At 46.5% G+C, this 16,612-nt stretch overlaps 1 protein-coding gene across 2 annotated transcripts in view; it reads right to left on the reverse strand.

Annotated features, from left to right (window-relative positions):
- Window positions 1-16,612, reverse strand: part of CEP55 (centrosomal protein 55) — a 46,153-nt gene that overhangs the window by 25,613 nt on the left and 3,928 nt on the right. For both annotated transcript variants that reach the window (XM_088476987.1, XM_088476986.1), the window contains exon 2: window positions 2,156-2,320. In XM_088476987.1, the coding sequence (XP_088333113.1) occupies window positions 2,156-2,311 (156 nt within the window). In that variant the 5' untranslated portion in view covers window positions 2,312-2,320. The remainder of the gene's footprint in view (window positions 1-2,155; window positions 2,321-16,612) is intronic.

A 16,612-nucleotide genomic window follows, 5' to 3' on the forward strand; every position in this document is an offset into this window, starting at 1 on the left:
AAATTGTACCGACAAACGTTGGTGCCCCAGGTCGCGCTCTCTGCAAACTTCATCTTGGGGTTCGGTATGAGCCCCCCGGCCACCTCATAATACAGCCCGGCTCTGGGGACCTAGGCCCTCATTCAGAGGCGGTCGCAAGAAGTGATCACTCTCTCTGTATGAGGGAGGCCGCTTCTTTTTTTTAGTGCGGCTTCCTGGTCGCTAGCTAAGCTGTGGGTTACCACCCACAGCTTAGCGACCGACCAGGGTGATGGTCGCGATGGTCTTGACCATCGCGACCATCGGGGCTTGCGACGAGACCCTAAGGTTGGGTCTCGGCAAACGCAAGCCCCAGGGAGCTTCCTGCACTATTCATTATAACGGTAGACCACATCAGCACATACAAACTTACATGTGTACTTACTCAGAGGAACAGATATTCAGCGCAACTGTATAATAAGCACCAATACACACATCTCCCCAATAGGTGTAGCGCTTTACCTACCCCACTTTTCCCCGTCAGGGTTCACTCCTTTGTAAAAAGGTATTGCAGTATGTATAATCGTAGTTAAAGTTTTTGTTTGTACAACTTCTGGATCTGTTGCACTGATTGTTTATCTGATTTCCGGTGTATAATTATGAAAGTGCGATGTATACCTTTTGCCACATTCTTCAATAAAGAATAAAATATTTAAGTAAATGAAATAATAGCCCAACTCTGTTTACCTTGAGCAGTGTCTTTTAGCTACTTAGCCAGGCTCAAGTTTACTGGCAGGTTCAGGCTCCCTTGCTTGCAGATGAAGCCATGTAACATTGTGTGGCTCATGACATGTAGCTTCCATTTCCCTTTTAAAGCGTGCCCCAGCCTGATCCTGTATCCTGACATGTGCGCATGCGCCCCAGATTCTGCCGCAACATGCGGGATATATCGGAGTTTTTCAAGCTGGCAGAACTGCTCTTGAGGCTGCAGCCTGCAGTGCCCAGGGTAGCCAGCCCAGGACCTGCAGCAAAAGATGGTGCATTCCAGGAACCCCAGTCAAGGTGAACTAAATCTTAAAAAAAAGATATATATATATATATATATATATATATATATATGCTACCTGCCTGCAGCTAGGAGACGAGGCGGAGAGTCATAGCTCCGGGCACTTAACCTGGGAGCTACACTCCCGCAATGAGAATTTAAATTTCCCCATTATGTACAATCCGGTTGCTACCTGTCAAGAATGGACTCTTAACCCCTTGTAATGGCTGCCAATGGGTAGGTAGAAAAGAAAAAAAAAGTTAGACTTGCCTTTTATGAAAATCATTCCAACATCTATAAATTAAAAGAATTGTCCTATCCTGTTTACCCCATCTGTGTCACACCTGTTTGTCTGCCCCTCCCCTTTAGAATGTAAGCTCTAACGAGCAGGGGCTCTACCCTCTTGTGCTTCTCCTTACTTTCATCTACTTCTTACCCCCCACCAGGGCACCTAACACTTGGTTGCTTATGCTCTGTTGCATAACTAGGTGTTATGGTCACTAATGTAGCAATATATATTATCCATGTCCTTGTCGTATATTGTACTGTAAATCACATGTCAAATTATTTGTTTATGTACTTTGTAAGGCGCTGCGGAACACTTGTGGCGCCATATAAATAAAGGATAATAATAATATTTGGACACCCCCTTGTCTTTTGTCTGGTCTTCCTACTCTTTGCGGGAGTCGCACTAAAGCAGGGGATTCAAACTCCCAATTCTGTGAGTATGTACTGTATGGGGCAGCAGATTACATATTAGCTTTGGACAATACAATGCACAACACCATCTAGCCACAGGAATAGCTATGATGGGCTTAATCTAGCAGCTCTCACCACATCCCGTCAGGAGACAGCGACGCACATAATTACACAGGTTCTGTACTGGGAGCAGATGATAGAGAGAGCTTCATAAATCCTGTATCCTGGCAGCTAGTGCTGGGATGACATTGGAAGGCTGCCTAAGACCAGATGTTGCCCAAATGTGCTGTGGACACTAAACATTTCTCTTTACATCAAGAAATGAGCTGACTATGGCCTGAGTATGCTTCTCAGCATAACACTGAGGATTTCACCTGTGACCACACAACATGCTCCAATGACACTTTACTAGGACTAACAGAAAGCGTCACTGAACATCAGTATGTAGATTACCTCCAACAGTCTGTTCCTTTCGGCATCTGACATTTTTGATTTGGACGATTCCTCCAATTTCTTTTTTAAGACTGCATTTTCTTTCTTGAGTTTTTCTAATTCATTGTCAGATTTGGTGATGGCAGATCTTACGCCGAGCTTGTTTTTTGAGTTCATTTTTTCTTCCTAAAAGAAGCAACAATCCACATACTATAAAGAGAATAACTTAAAACACCATGCTCAACAGCAAATACATAACAGTAGTTATATACATTTGGTCCAAATGTAACAGCTATAAACACTATTTGAAAAATAGGTCCTCAAACTGCCAGAGGTATGTAGTAAAATTAACAATAACTAAATCAATGTAAAAAAATTAAAATACACAATGGGAGGTGGGATGCAATTCAGCGTGATGCTGAATAGCCCCGAGAGTTTTCTCCTGCAGCTATTCAATTCAGTGCGCTGTTTGCTCCGACTATAGGATTTCTTCTTGCACCCTCCTGAGGGTGAGAGGAGAAATCTGACTAAAGAGCCTGCCGCGTTGGCTGTTTGATGGTTTAGCGTAGCGCTAACAGCCTCGCGGTGGGCACTTTAGTCGGAGAATGACGGTTCTCAAGACTAAACACCCAGGTTGAGTCACATGAATCAGCATTCACTGACTTAACAGGTTCCCGACAAAGTAAACAGCACGCTGACTTGAATAGCTGCAGGAGCTCCCTCCCAGGGTTATACAGCATCGCGCTGAATTGAATTCCCCCCAATCATTGTTCAAAATAAATAATAATCCATGTAAAATTACATGCAAAAACGTATATCCCTCATCTGGGCTTCAGTAATCTATTGGGCACCCTCCATTTGAAAGAAGAGTGGCCCCTTAGTGGACAATATCTGGTGATCAGACAAGAACACCCTGTAATGTAGAAATACTAACGGAGCCAGGGAATCAGGGAGGGGACTTAAAGTGCCCAAGCTCACCCATCCCGACACCTATACACCTGGGCAAGTTCCTTTTAAAAAAGGGAAATTCTCTCATTCAAACAATGTTACCCCCTACATTTACCAAAGTGCGGGTTTTTAGTAGTGAAGTGGTTGCCCATAGCAACCAGATTCTAGCTATTATCTTCTAGAAGGTGCTAGAGAAATAAGTAGAATCTGATGGGTAGCTATGGGCAACAACTGCACTTCTAAAAACCCACACTTTAGTACATATCCCACGGCAATAAGAAGTCCAGAAATGGAGGTTCTATTGCCTAAAATAAATCATTTGATGTGGTAGTTTGCCTAATTTTCAAAATATTACGCTTTGTTGAGCTACTGTATTATTCCAAAACGTTATCCATTTTATTAAAGCTAGTGAAACAAAATGCATTTTCACGTGCAGGTTCCATTAGGGAATCACGCATGCAGAATTCTGCTTTTTGTGGTTTTTGAAAAGTGGATTCATGTCAAAGCAAGAACCACTAAGCATTTCTTGGAGGTGTGCACAATATAAATAAAATAAAGTCCGTTGACCACCCCCAGTTAAGGAAAGGCCCTCATTGGGTAGTGGGGCTCACAGTTAAAGAATTATAGGTTGCCTATTTATTGCTACACAAAATACCTTGCGTGTGTCCCTTGACAGATGAATCAATTGCCCACAACCGGTTAAACCACTTTCCAGATAACCACAGTCAGCTACACATACCGGCAATAATGGTGCCGGAAAACCCTTTTCCAGACCCCAGAAGCTTCCTCTGGTCAGAAACCATTCTCCGCAGAGTAAGGTCCAACCATGGAAGCAGTATTTTACACAGACAGACTATATATTTTATCAATCCATTTTCTTTTGTATATAATAATAATAATTTCAGGATTATAAAAAAATGCCAATAAGCAAGATGTACATTGTTCTAGCCAACAGTAATTTCCAGGTTATTTCGGAATATGAAATCCCAGTGGCATTGTAGTCATAGGGGGTCATCTGCGTGATGAGTCAGGAATTTGCAGGTAAAAGTCATCTCCAAAATTTTTTTTTGCAATTAAATTCCGAACTCCCAGACTATTGTCACAGCAAAATCGTGTTTGTTTTTTTTTGCACCCCCTGAGCAGGGGAAATGATGGCTAAAGTAATTATTTTATGGTAAACATGCTGAGACCGTGCAGAACCGTCGATACACCACTCTCAATGGATGATCAAGCAGGAGGTGTTTAAATGGTATAATTTGGCCAATAAAGTCAATTTTCAGGCAATTTTCTCTAAAAAGCTCATAATTAAGGTAAATGTGTGACATGTACAGTAAGGTGATAATATTGATGGGGAAGCGCTCTTTGACTTTGCAGATGGAAACAAAGTGATTTTTACATTATTACAAAGTTGTCTAAAACATTGGTAACCCACCTTACAGACATAAGCCCTCTATGCCCTGAGGCGTTAGATCCTTACACAGATGTTATTGTCTTAATTGACCTTAATGAAGACACGGACAACTGTAGTGGAATCAAAAATTGAACAAATATTTATTAAAATACACATCTCTTTGGTGGCGAATAAAAGCATTGCTTTCCGAGCTCTAGCCCACGAATAAACTATAAATGAGGCTACCTGAAGGCCTCTGACGCAACCTGAGTTACGATAGGCTACACCCCCTTTCATTTGGCTTAGTACTACTGAGCCCCACTGCTAGGAAGAAACCCAGGTCCCCCCTTAAGGGCAGAGACAACTTGCCCTGGGAAAGGCAGGCGCCCCGCAACTACCACTTGCGCCCTGTTGGGCCGCTGAGAAGCAATGCTTTTCCGCCTCACAATATAACTGAAAGAAGATAAATAACAAAAAAAACAATGCATCAACAATTGGGTAGGGACGGGTGGGAATTTGCAAGTCACAAAGAGGAAGTAACCCTGCTTCCCCCCTTTTTAGTATGTGAGCTAAGGCCCTCCCCACCAGGCTGTCAATCATAAGGCAGATTGACACGAAAAAACACCCAATGAGCCTCTCTAACCCCCATATACAGAGTATTATGTAGCATCAGGCACATGCTGCCTTCAGCTACCTTTATGTACCCCAAATACTGCAAAGACTCATTAGCTGAAAGTGACTAGGGGCCTGATTCAGAGGTGTACACTCCTACACTCGCAGCTGCAATCGTGCTCTCAGTTTATGTACGGAAATATGCTAATGCCGCTATCAGACTCCCCGCCTGATATACTGTGTGACGGACTGTGCAAGTGTTGTTACACCCACGTCCCGTCTGCAGATCCTCCGGGGGTTGAGAACATACCTCTATCGATGCAACATCAGACGCACATCGACTGCTCAAGTCAGTCCTGGTAAAGTGAGTCCTGTTCTGCGCAGATTCCGAGTGACCTGTTTCTCTAAAACGTTCCTTTAAGTCTGTGGTTCTGTGATTGGGAATGTAGCAGTGAGCGCAGACACACCCCTGGAACTCCCATAGCACGCCCACAGACCACCCTCTTTTTGCAAGCACTTTCAGCCACCTCCTGGACTCCGCCCAGGATTCCCAGGGATCGCATTGGCCTGCTTAGGACCTTGTGATCATGGAGACATTGCGAATGATGTGTAAAACTACAGCTTGCGTTGATTGATCAGTGTAATCTAGCAAAGTAGTTTGGTCACTTCCAGCTGATTTATGCCAATAAGATGCACAATTTTATTAAACAAAACGCTCAGCGGGACCAAGTCGCCAGAGACCTGGCGCACCCCGAGAGGAGCTGTTTGGCACAACTGTGGCTGGACACATATGTATTACTACGCAGGGAGAAGGGTGATAACTTAGCCAGACATCACCTAACATGCTGTACTGCCTGATGTTAGGATACTGATAATTATGGGGTAAAGGCACTGACTAGGGAAGCCGCGGGATCCCAGAATTTAGCCTCAAAAAGTCTGGGATCTTAAGCTCGGGATTAAAGGCAGTCAGTGCTAACTTGTTCTGGCCTGGGCAGCTCTGGGCTCATCTGGTGGCTCAGACAAGACCTATAAACGGCGATGCGGCGTTGTGACATCATAAGTCACGCAGCCGCATTCCATCAGTCCAGTCCGCATAGTGGACTGTCTGCACATACTCTGCAGTAGTGAAGTTGCTGAGGCAGGTGAGGCAGGGACTGGAAGCTCCTCTCTTCTTCCACTGCGTTCCACTCTGCAAGTTGAAGTGGCTGAGCCTAAAATATAGTGAGAGTCTGACAGGTGAGGTCAGATCACTCTTTAGTGGGGAGGCTGGGGCAATGAATGTGTTTTTTTATCCTGAGGGGGCCAGTGTCTGTGTGTGTGGTTTTTTTTTTAATAGTATCTTTGTGCAATTCAGTCCCGAATCCCGGGATTGCAAAGATGGGGCAGGATTGGTTACCCTAGCACTCACACCATGGGAGACTATAGCGACCTCAGCCATAGTTATAGGATAGCATTGATCTATTATATATAGATACAGAGATATAAACACACACATATACGAGGTACATGCAAGTGAAAACCTGGAAAGGGCTGGGTGGCTCTCCTCAGGCTTAATAAAATAATTAAAATCAAATTATATTTTGAAGCATAAATCCCTCCAACGTTTCAGGACCACGTAGAGCCCTTTCCTCAGGGTGACCCATGCAGCCATGAAACGCTGTAGTGATTTATGCTTTCAATTCTAATTTGATTTAATCATAAGTCTGAGGAGAGCCGCCTTTCCAGGATACTATTTGCATTCATCTAATTTAAGGGATATCATACATAGCGATCCCACTAGGCTGTTTTAGCGGGGCACCCTGCCCTATTTCTTAAGGGCAAAATGCCACCCTGCTCTCCGGCATCCCGCTGAAAGAACCTGCGGGTGCTGTCCCCCACCCACGGGTCGCAGTGTCCCGCAGGTGGGAAAAACTGCGGTGTTAGCAGTCACCGCCTGGTATCCATTCACACTGACAGCAGCGCTTGGGGGCGGCCCGGCACGCCCCCAAGAGTGACGAAAAGGGTATGCGTCTTAAAGATAGGCCCCCTTTTCGGGCGCGCGCAAATGTGCCCTTTCTCTAGGTCCGGCGCTGGACCTAGAGTGAACATTAATAGATAGGACAGCAGTGTCCATGAACGTTATTTTCCCATAGAGAATTCCTGAGGGGCTAAAAAGCTATTGAATGTACAGAGCTGAAATTTGGCATGGACGGGTCGCTTGGAGCTGCATGCCAAAATTTCAGGGCAAAAACATACAAAAAAAAATAGTATTTGGGAACAATCATGCCGGACTTTTCGCCTACATTGCGTATTTAGCCGCAGAAACTAATTGAGCGTGTCCCCATGATTTGCCGTATTCAATTCCAAAAGATGTGAAAAAGCAACCCGGCGAATGCAAAACAGGCGAAAAGTGCTGTCAGAATTGGGGAAACCAGCCTGACACCCCCTAAAAGATGCACTAACATTAGGGATCAATGTACCTGCCCTCGATTAGCCCTAATAAAGCTATTTGGGGTACTTAAGGTGTGTCAATATCTTATTAGCGTATTTGCACAAGTGGTGAAGAATGGCATTAAGCAGTTTTTTTTTGTGAAAATAAGTAGTCCTGTCAAATTTGGGGTACTTGAAAATGGGTGCTAGCATGGTTTAAAGACGCTAAAGTAAATTAAAAAAAATAAAACTTAAAAACCACACCTGATGCAAGCACCTGCAATCAAAAAAAACCACCTCACCCATACTTGCAGACCCCCCAAAAGTTTATTTCGCTACTTTTTAAGTTTGTACCCCGACTTTGCACTTTTCTGTTCCATTTTCAAAAGGACTTTTTTGGGGTGTTCCTCACTTTTTTATGGGGTTTTTTGATGCAGTTATCATTTGGGGGGCTGTCCCAAAGGTGCTGAGTGGTTCCCCCCCCCCTTTGCACCCCCAAAATAGCGATTTTGCACTTTTTTCCAAACCTATTCATAGACTAATCTTTTTCGCCTATTACATTGTATTGTATTTTCGCTCACGCGGTAAGTGTTTGCAATTGAAAACAGAGATAAGTTTCCGCCTGACGAAAAGTCACAATTGCCGATACTTTTTCATGGCCAATTGAATACAGGCCCATGTCTAAGAAGCCTTAATGGACATGTGAAACTGCAAGGTTTTTGGTCTATGGAATCTATATATAAATATATAAGATATTAGTGGTGTATATGTAGAAGTGAGAGGACAGCGGTGTATATATATGTATAAGTGAGAGGACAGCGGTGTATATATATGTATAAGTGAGAGGACAGCGGTGTATATATATGTATAAGTGAGAGGACAGCGGTGTATATATATATATGTATAAGTGAGATGAGAGCGGTGTATATATACAGTCAGGTCCATAAATATTGGGACATTGACAGAATTTTCAGATTTTGGCCTCTATTCACCACCACAATGGTTTTGAAATGAAACAAACAAGATGTGCTATAACTGCAGACTTTCAGATTTAAATTTGAGGGTAATTACATCAAATCAGGTGAACGGTGTAGGAATTACAACAGTTTCAATATGTGCCTCCCACTTTTTAAGGGGCCAAAAGTAATGGGACTATCAACTCAAAAGCTATGTCATGGACAGGTATGGGCTATTCCCTCATTATTTCATTATCAATTAAGCAGGTAAAAGGTCTGGAGTTGATTCTAGGTGTGACATTTGCATTTGGAATCAGTTGCTGTCAACTCTCAATATGAGATCCAAAGAGCTGTCACTATCAGTGAAGCAAGCCATCATTAGGCTGAAAAATCAAAACAAACCCATCAGAGAGATAGCAAAAACATTAGGTGTGGCCAAATCAACTGTTTGGAACATTCTTAAAAAGAAAGAACGCACCGGAGAGCTCAGCAACACCAAAAGACCCGGAAGACCACAGAAAACAACTGTGGTGGATGACAAAAGAATTATTTCCCTGGTGAAGAAAAACACCTTCACAACAGTTGGCCAAATCAAGAACACTCTCCAGGAGGTGTATGTATATGTGTCAAAGTCAACAATCAAGAGAAGACTTCACAAGAGTGAGCATAGAGGGTTCACCACAAGATGAAACCATTGGTGAGCCACAAAAACAGGAAGACCAGATTAGTTTGCCAAACAACATCTAAAAAAGCCATTACAGTTCTGGAACAACATCCTATTGACAGATGAGACAAAGATCAACTTGTACCAGAGTGATGGGAAGAGAAGAGAAGGAAAGGAACTGCTCATGAGCCAAAACATACCACCTCATCAGTGAAGCATGGTGGTGGTAGTGTCATGGCGTGGGCATGTATGGCTGCCAATGGAACTGCTTCCCTTGTATTTATTGATGATGTGACTGCTGACAAAAGCAGCAGAATGAATTCTGAAGTGTTTCAGGCAATATTATATGCTCATATTCAGTCAAATGCTTCAGAACTCTTCACAGTGCAGATGGACAATGACCCGAAGCATACTGCAAAAGCAACCAAAGAGTTTTTTAAGGCTAAAAAGTGGAATGTTATGCAATGGCCAAGTCAATCCCCTGACCTGAATCCGATTGAGCATGCATTTCACTTGATGAAGACAAAACTGAAGGGAAAATGCCCCAAGAACAAGCAGGAACTGAAGACATTTGCAGTAGAGGCCTGGCAGAGCATCACCAGAGATGAAACCCAGCGTCTGATGATGTCTATGCGTTCCAGACTTCAGGCTGTAATTGCCTGCAAAGGATTTGCAACAAAGTATTAAAAAGTGAAAGTTAGATTTAGGATTGTTTAGTTTGTCCCATTACTTTTGGCCCCTTAAAAAGTGGGAGGCACATATAGAAACCTTGTAATTCCTACACCGTTCACCTGATTTGGATGTAATTACCCTCAAATTAAATCTGAAAGTCTGCAGTTAAAGCACATCTTGTTTGTTTCACTTCAAAGCCATTGTGGTGGTGAATCGAGGCCAAAATATGAAAATTCTGTCAATGTCCCAATATTTATGGACCTGACTGTATGCATAAGTGAGATGAGAGCGGTGTATATATGTATAAGTGAGATGAGAGCGGTGTATATATGTAGGAGTGAGATGACAGCGGTGTATATATGTATGAGTGAGATGACAGCGGTGTATATAAGTGAGAGGACAGCGGTGTGTATATGTGTGAGATGAGAGCGGTGTATATATGTATGAGTGAGATGACAGCGGTGTATATATGTATGAGTGAGATGACAGTGGTGTATATATGTATGAGTGAGATGACAGTGGTGTATATATGTATAAGTGAGATGACAGTGGTGTATATATGTATAAGTGAGATGACAGAGGTGTATATATGTATAATATGAGATATGGTAAGAACTTACCCTTGTTATCTCTATTTCTACGAAGTCCATAGGGTTCCACAGGATACCTTGGGGGTATAGGTGATGACGTCAGTCTTCAGGCACCACAGAGTTAAAGTTTTCAGCCTCCCAGGATGCATCTGGGTCCCTCTCCTATACCCCGCCCCCCGGGCCAAGGCATCTCAGTTACGTCACAAGCCATAGGCCGGAGGAGGAGACGAAAGAGAGAGAAGAAAAAATCTGGACACTCGCAAGAATCACATTCTCACCATAGGGAGACGGAAAAACCGGTGACCAGAATAAAGCCCATCTGCAGTACAGGTGCGACAGGGCGGGAGTCCTGTGGAACCCTATGGACTTCGTAGAAATAGAGATAACAAGGGTAAGTTCTTACCATATCTCATATTTTCTACTTCAGGGTCCATAGGGTATGCACAGGATACCTTGGGGATGTCCCAAAGCAGTATCCTTTAAGGGTGGGGATGCTCCTGTGCTGAGAGGAGAATCCACCGCCCGAAGGAAGCATCCTGAGAGGCAAAGGTGCCAAAAGCGTAATACCTCACAAAAGGTATGGACAGAAGACTACGTAACAGCCTTGCAGATCTGAACTGCAGAGGCACCATGTCTAGCTGCCCATGAAGGACCCACAGACCTAGTGGAATGAGCCCTCACCAAGGAGGGAACTGGAAGACCTTCATGAAGATAAGCTTCTGAAATTGCCATACGAATCCAGCCTGCCAAAGTCTACTTTGAAGCAGGCCAACCTTTTTACGGAAGCCATAGAGGACAAACAAAGCGTCCGACTTCCTAAAAGAAGAAGTGCGGTCAACATAAATTCTCAATGCCCGCACAACATCCCAAGTGGCGTCACCCACTGAAAGTCCCGGTGAATTGAAAGCCGGCACAACAATTTCTTCATTGATGTGAAAACTTGATACCACTTCGGGAAGGAATCCCGGACGAGTGCGAAGCACCGCCCTATTCCTATGAAAAATCAGAAAAGGGGGTCTACAAGAGAGAACCCCTAAATCCGAAACCCTTCTGGCCAAGGCAATGGCCAGAAGGAATATGGTTTTAGCTGTAAGACATTTAAAGTCCACTGAGTCCAGTGGTTCAAACGGCGGTCCCTGGAGAACTCTCAGGACCACAGCCCAATTCCAAGGCGCCACCGGTGGAACAAAATGTGGCTGAATGCGAAGAACACCTCGCATAAAGGTGTGCACATCAGAGAGCGCAGCAATCCTACTATGAAACCAGACTGACAGGGCAGACACCTGCACTTTCAGAGAAGCCAGGCGAAGCCCATGATCCAGTCCAGCCTGTAGGAAAGCCAACACCCTAGACAGGCGGAACTCCCTAAGGGAATACCCTCTAGGTCTACACCACCGGAAGAAAGTATGCCACACACGATGGTAGATTCTTGCCGAGGAAGGTTTACGAGCTCTTAGTATGGTTTGCACCACGGAGCCAGAAAAACCCTCTGGACCTTAGCATGACCGTTTCAACAGCCACACCGAGTCAGGTCCTGTGAAGACAAGGACCCTGTGACAGCAGATTCGGTCGTAATGGTAACCTCAGAGGAACGTCTACTGACACACTCTGGAGGTCGGAGAACCAGTGCCGTCTGGGCCACTCGGGAGCTATCAACAGTAGCGTACCTCCTTCTTACTTTGAATTTCCGTATTACCCGCGGAAGAAGGGAAAACGGAGGGAAAAGGTAGGCAAACTGGAACGTCTACTGGACGGACAGGGCATACACCAGAGACGCCTTTTCGTCTCTTGTTCGATACCCGTACACCGGCAACTTGTTGTTGTGCTGGGACGCCATGAGGTCTATCTCTGGAAGACCCCACTTGTCCACCAGACTCCGAAAGACGTCCTGGTGTAAAGACCACTCTCCCGGTTCCTCCTTGCTGGTTTAAATAGGCCACCGTGGTGGCGTTGTCCGACGGGACCTGCACAGGGTGACCCTGGAGAACCGGCTGTGCCAGCTGGAGAGCTCTTGACACCGCATGGAGCTCCAAAATGTTTATTGGAAGCTCCGCTACCGCCCGAGTCCACCTGCCCTGAAACAAGTGTGGACCCGTGACAGCTCCCCAGCCCCGGAGACAGGCGTCTGTTGTTAACAGGACCCAGCTCGCCACCCAGAACGGGCGACCCTTGTTGAGGTGGGTCGTCTGCAAACACCAGGTTAGAGACAGGCGAACGTCCGGAGTGAGCCCCATCGTCTGGGACTTGAGACACTGAGGCAATCCATTCCATCTGGACCGGATCAACAGCAGCAGAGGTTTGGAGTGAAATTGGACGTACTCCACCATGTCGAATACCGACACCATTGAGCCCAATAACCTCATTGCCAAGTGTATCGACACTCGACGACACTGCAGACAACTGCGCACCTTCAACTACAAAGCAAGGATCTTTTCCTCCGTCACAAAGATCCACTGCTGCCTGGAGTCCAATAAGGCCCCGAGGTGCAGGATCCCCTGAGACGGGGTGAGAGTGGACCTCTGCCAGTTTGTCAACCAGCCGTGACGTTGCAGTACCGCAATCGTCAGATCCAGATGGTGTAAAAGAAGCTCTGGAGACCCCGCTATTAACAGGAGGTCATCCAGATAAGGCAACAGTCGGACTCCCTGCGTCCGCAGGAGAGCCGCCATGACCGCCATGACCTTGGTGAATACCCGTGGAGCAGTCACCAGGCCAAAAGGCAGTGCCCGGAACTGGAAATGTTTGTTGCAGATTGCCAATCTGAGGAACTGCTGATGGCGCAAAAGAATAGGGACATGCAGCTAAGCGTCCTGGATGTCCAATGACACCATGTAGTCCCCAGGTTCCAGTGCCAGAATAATGGACCGCAGGGTCTTCATCCGAAACAGAGGCACCCTCAAGGACTTGTTGAGGGCCTTTAGGTTTAGTATTGAACAGTAAGACCCATTGGGTTTCTGCACCAAAAATAGAATGGAATGAAACCCAGGCCCCTCTGGGAAATTGGAACATGCACTGAAACTCCGGCCTGGAGCATAATGTGTAAAACCTTCCGCAGTTCCGAGGCTTTGCTCGGGTCTAGCGGAAGGCCTGTCCCGAAAGGAGAGGGCATCCTGAACCCAAGTGTCGAACTGAAGCAGGCGCCCCCCACTTTGGGAACCCCCAAAAGGAGGCCTGGACCGTCAGGCCGCAGGTTTGTTATCTGACCTAAGAGCCGGACGTCTGGTACTCCAGACCTGTTTCTTGGGCTTGGACAATTTCTTGGTCCCAGCCTGCCGTGGAAAGGACTGTACTTTAGGCCTACCTTGGGCCGTGAGGCCAAAAGGACGTCCCACCAGCACTAGAAGGAATCGTAGCAGACGGAAGACATGCAGATTTTGCTGCTGCCAACGTAGCTACTATTTTGTCCAGATCTGGACCAAATAGTACCTGTCCAGACCTTCTAATCCCTTTTTGGAATCCGCGTCCACTTTCCAAGAACGCAACCATAAGGTGCGACGAGCAGCCACGGCTGCAGAGGAGATCTTAGAGGTGAGCATACAAATATCTAAGGCCGCTTCATTAATGTAAGTGGCCGAGTCTCGGAGATTGCCCACCAACTCGGTCTGTTCAGCCGAACAGTCAGAGTCCAAAGACGCCTCCAAATTATCCGCCCAGAGCTCCATAGCTCTGGCTACCCAACACAGGGCCAGAGCCGGTCTGGATGCTTCCCTGCAAGGGATTAAACGGATTTGAGGCAGATCTCCACCTTGCGGTCAGTGACATCCTTCAAGGATGACATCGAAGGCATAGGCAACGTGGCACTTTTGACTAGGCGTGTGACATGTGAATCCACTTGCGTAGGGGATTCCCACTTAGAAAAATAATTGACCGCAAACGGATAAGCCACGGCTAAGCGCCTCTGGGGCTGAAACCGTTTACCTGGATTTTTCCACGCCTCCTCTAAAATGATCCACTAATTGAGCAGAAAGAGGGAACACCGTAGCCTCACCCTTAATATCCTTAAAAAGGCATATATGAATGTGGCCACCAAAGGATCAATATCCTCAATAACTAAAGCCGAGCGGACCGCTCGAATAAGACCAGGGATATACACCTTGGACTTAGCGTCCGGCTCTTTGGTACGGAGAGGTTCTTGGTCAGATAGATCCAGAATCTCCCCATCATCTGACGTCTCATCGTCATCCCCATAAGGAGCAGATAAATACGCCACCAGCCGTATGAGGCCGCAACACAGACTCCCCCTGTAAAACATCGGACAAATGTTGAACCGATGTAGTTAGAGTATTATCCCACGCAGGCTCCGGAGAAACCTGGGAAGGGACAGGGAGACTGTGGGGTACCATCAATTGTCTCGGGAACTCCCGCATGGGTGACGACACCACTGACTGCTGGGACAAACCCGTCTGGGTAAACGCAGGTGGCGGAGCTAGCTGGCCCACAAGGGTTGTAAGCGCCTTAGCGAAACAAGCCCAGGGAGGTTCCTGTACCGGGACCGTGACCATAATCGGCCGTGACAGTGCCAGGCACTGGGGACATAACCCCTCCGCGTTACCCTCCCCCTCCGCTATTGGTACCTTACATGTAGTACACATGAGCTGGAGAGGAAAGTCAGTCTCAGACATGATGGTAAGTATGTGACACTCACACCTATACGTATTGGTATAGTGTGAATAACACCCTGCACACCGCGGACCGCAAGGGCTTTGAGCAGAGCAAGATCAGGGACAGTAATAAAGCTGACAGTAGAAAGTGAAAGTACAGACAGCAGGCTAGCAGTTCAGTCACATACAATGCAGAAGAAACAAATCCCTGCACTATTAGCGCTGGTTCTCAACTACTCAGACCCTCAGGCTGGTAGGACTCAGCGCTGCATACACTGACCTGTGACAAACAGAGGAGAGGTATGTTGGGGGACCCAGACCGCAATGCCACCGCTCACAGGCTTCCAGCAGCGTTCACCATGCTTTAAAGATGGCCACCGAGGAGCAGAGGATGAAGGAGGCCGGCCTGGGGAGGACAGCTGACACACTGTGGCCAATCAGGCAGAGCAGAGAGGCTGTGTGCAGCAGGGGAGGCGCCGGCTGTGAGACAGGGAAAGCGCGCTCCCCTGGCATGCATTTAACCCCTGGGACGCCGCAGCGCATGCCGCTCAGCAGCGGCCCGCTGTCCCAGGGGGTAGTGGAAGCGCAGGTTGGTCGCCTGGCTCCACGCTGCAGCCAGTCCCCAGGGAGCCCCCTGCCTGGGGACTCAGGACCATGTGACCAGCAGGGACCCACCGCGGGACCCCGCTGCTTACCTGCTATCCCCTTGGATCCGGCCATGGTCCAAAACATCTGGGGACACCGCTAGCCGTGACCCCAGATGTCTACCAGCATCCCCGGATCAGTACCGGCATTCTGGTACCGGCGGGGTGTAGGGGAGATGGCATGGACGTCAGTACTGACTGTCCATGCTGTACTCCCAGATGTGCAGCCAGCGCTGCCTTTAAAAGAAACTTCAGGGGCTCTTCACAGCCCCCCTCTGCACAGTGCCTCCGACTCCGGCCAGGCACCGACGAAACTGAGATGCCTTGGCCCGGGGGCGGGGTATAGGAGGGACCCAGATGCATCCTGGGAGGCTGAAAACTTTAACTCTGAGGTGCCTGAAGACTGACGTCATCACTTATACCCCCAAGGTATCCTGTGGATACCCTATGGACCCTGAAGTAGAAAAGTGAGATGACAGCGGTGTATATATATGTATGTATAAGTGAGATGACAGCGGTGTATATGTATAAGTGAGATGACAGCGGTGTATATATGTATAAGTGAGCGGTGTATATATGTATAAGTGAGCGGTGTATATATGTATAAGTGAGCGGTGTATATATGTATAAGTGAGCGGTGTATATATGTATAAGTGAGCGGTGTATATATGTATAAGTGAGCGGTGTATATATGTATAAGTGAGCGGTGTATATATGTATAAGTGAGATGACAGCGGTGTATATATGTATAAGTGAGATGACAGCGGTGTATATATATGTAAGTGAGATGAGAGCGGTGTATATATGTACAAGTGAGATGAGAGCGGTGTATATATGTACAAGTGAGATGAGAGCGGTGTATATATGTACAAGTGAGATGAGAGCGGTGTATATATGTATAAGCGAGATGAGAGCGGTGTATATATGTATAAGAGAGATGAGAGCGGTGTATATATGTATAAGTGAGATGAGAGCGGTGTATATATGTATAA

The sequence above is a fragment of the Taudactylus pleione genome, unplaced genomic scaffold, assembly GCF_031769625.1.
Source record: "Taudactylus pleione unplaced genomic scaffold, aTauple2 ptg000198l, whole genome shotgun sequence".
In the NCBI taxonomy this organism is placed as follows: Eukaryota; Metazoa; Chordata; class Amphibia; order Anura; family Myobatrachidae; genus Taudactylus; species Taudactylus pleione.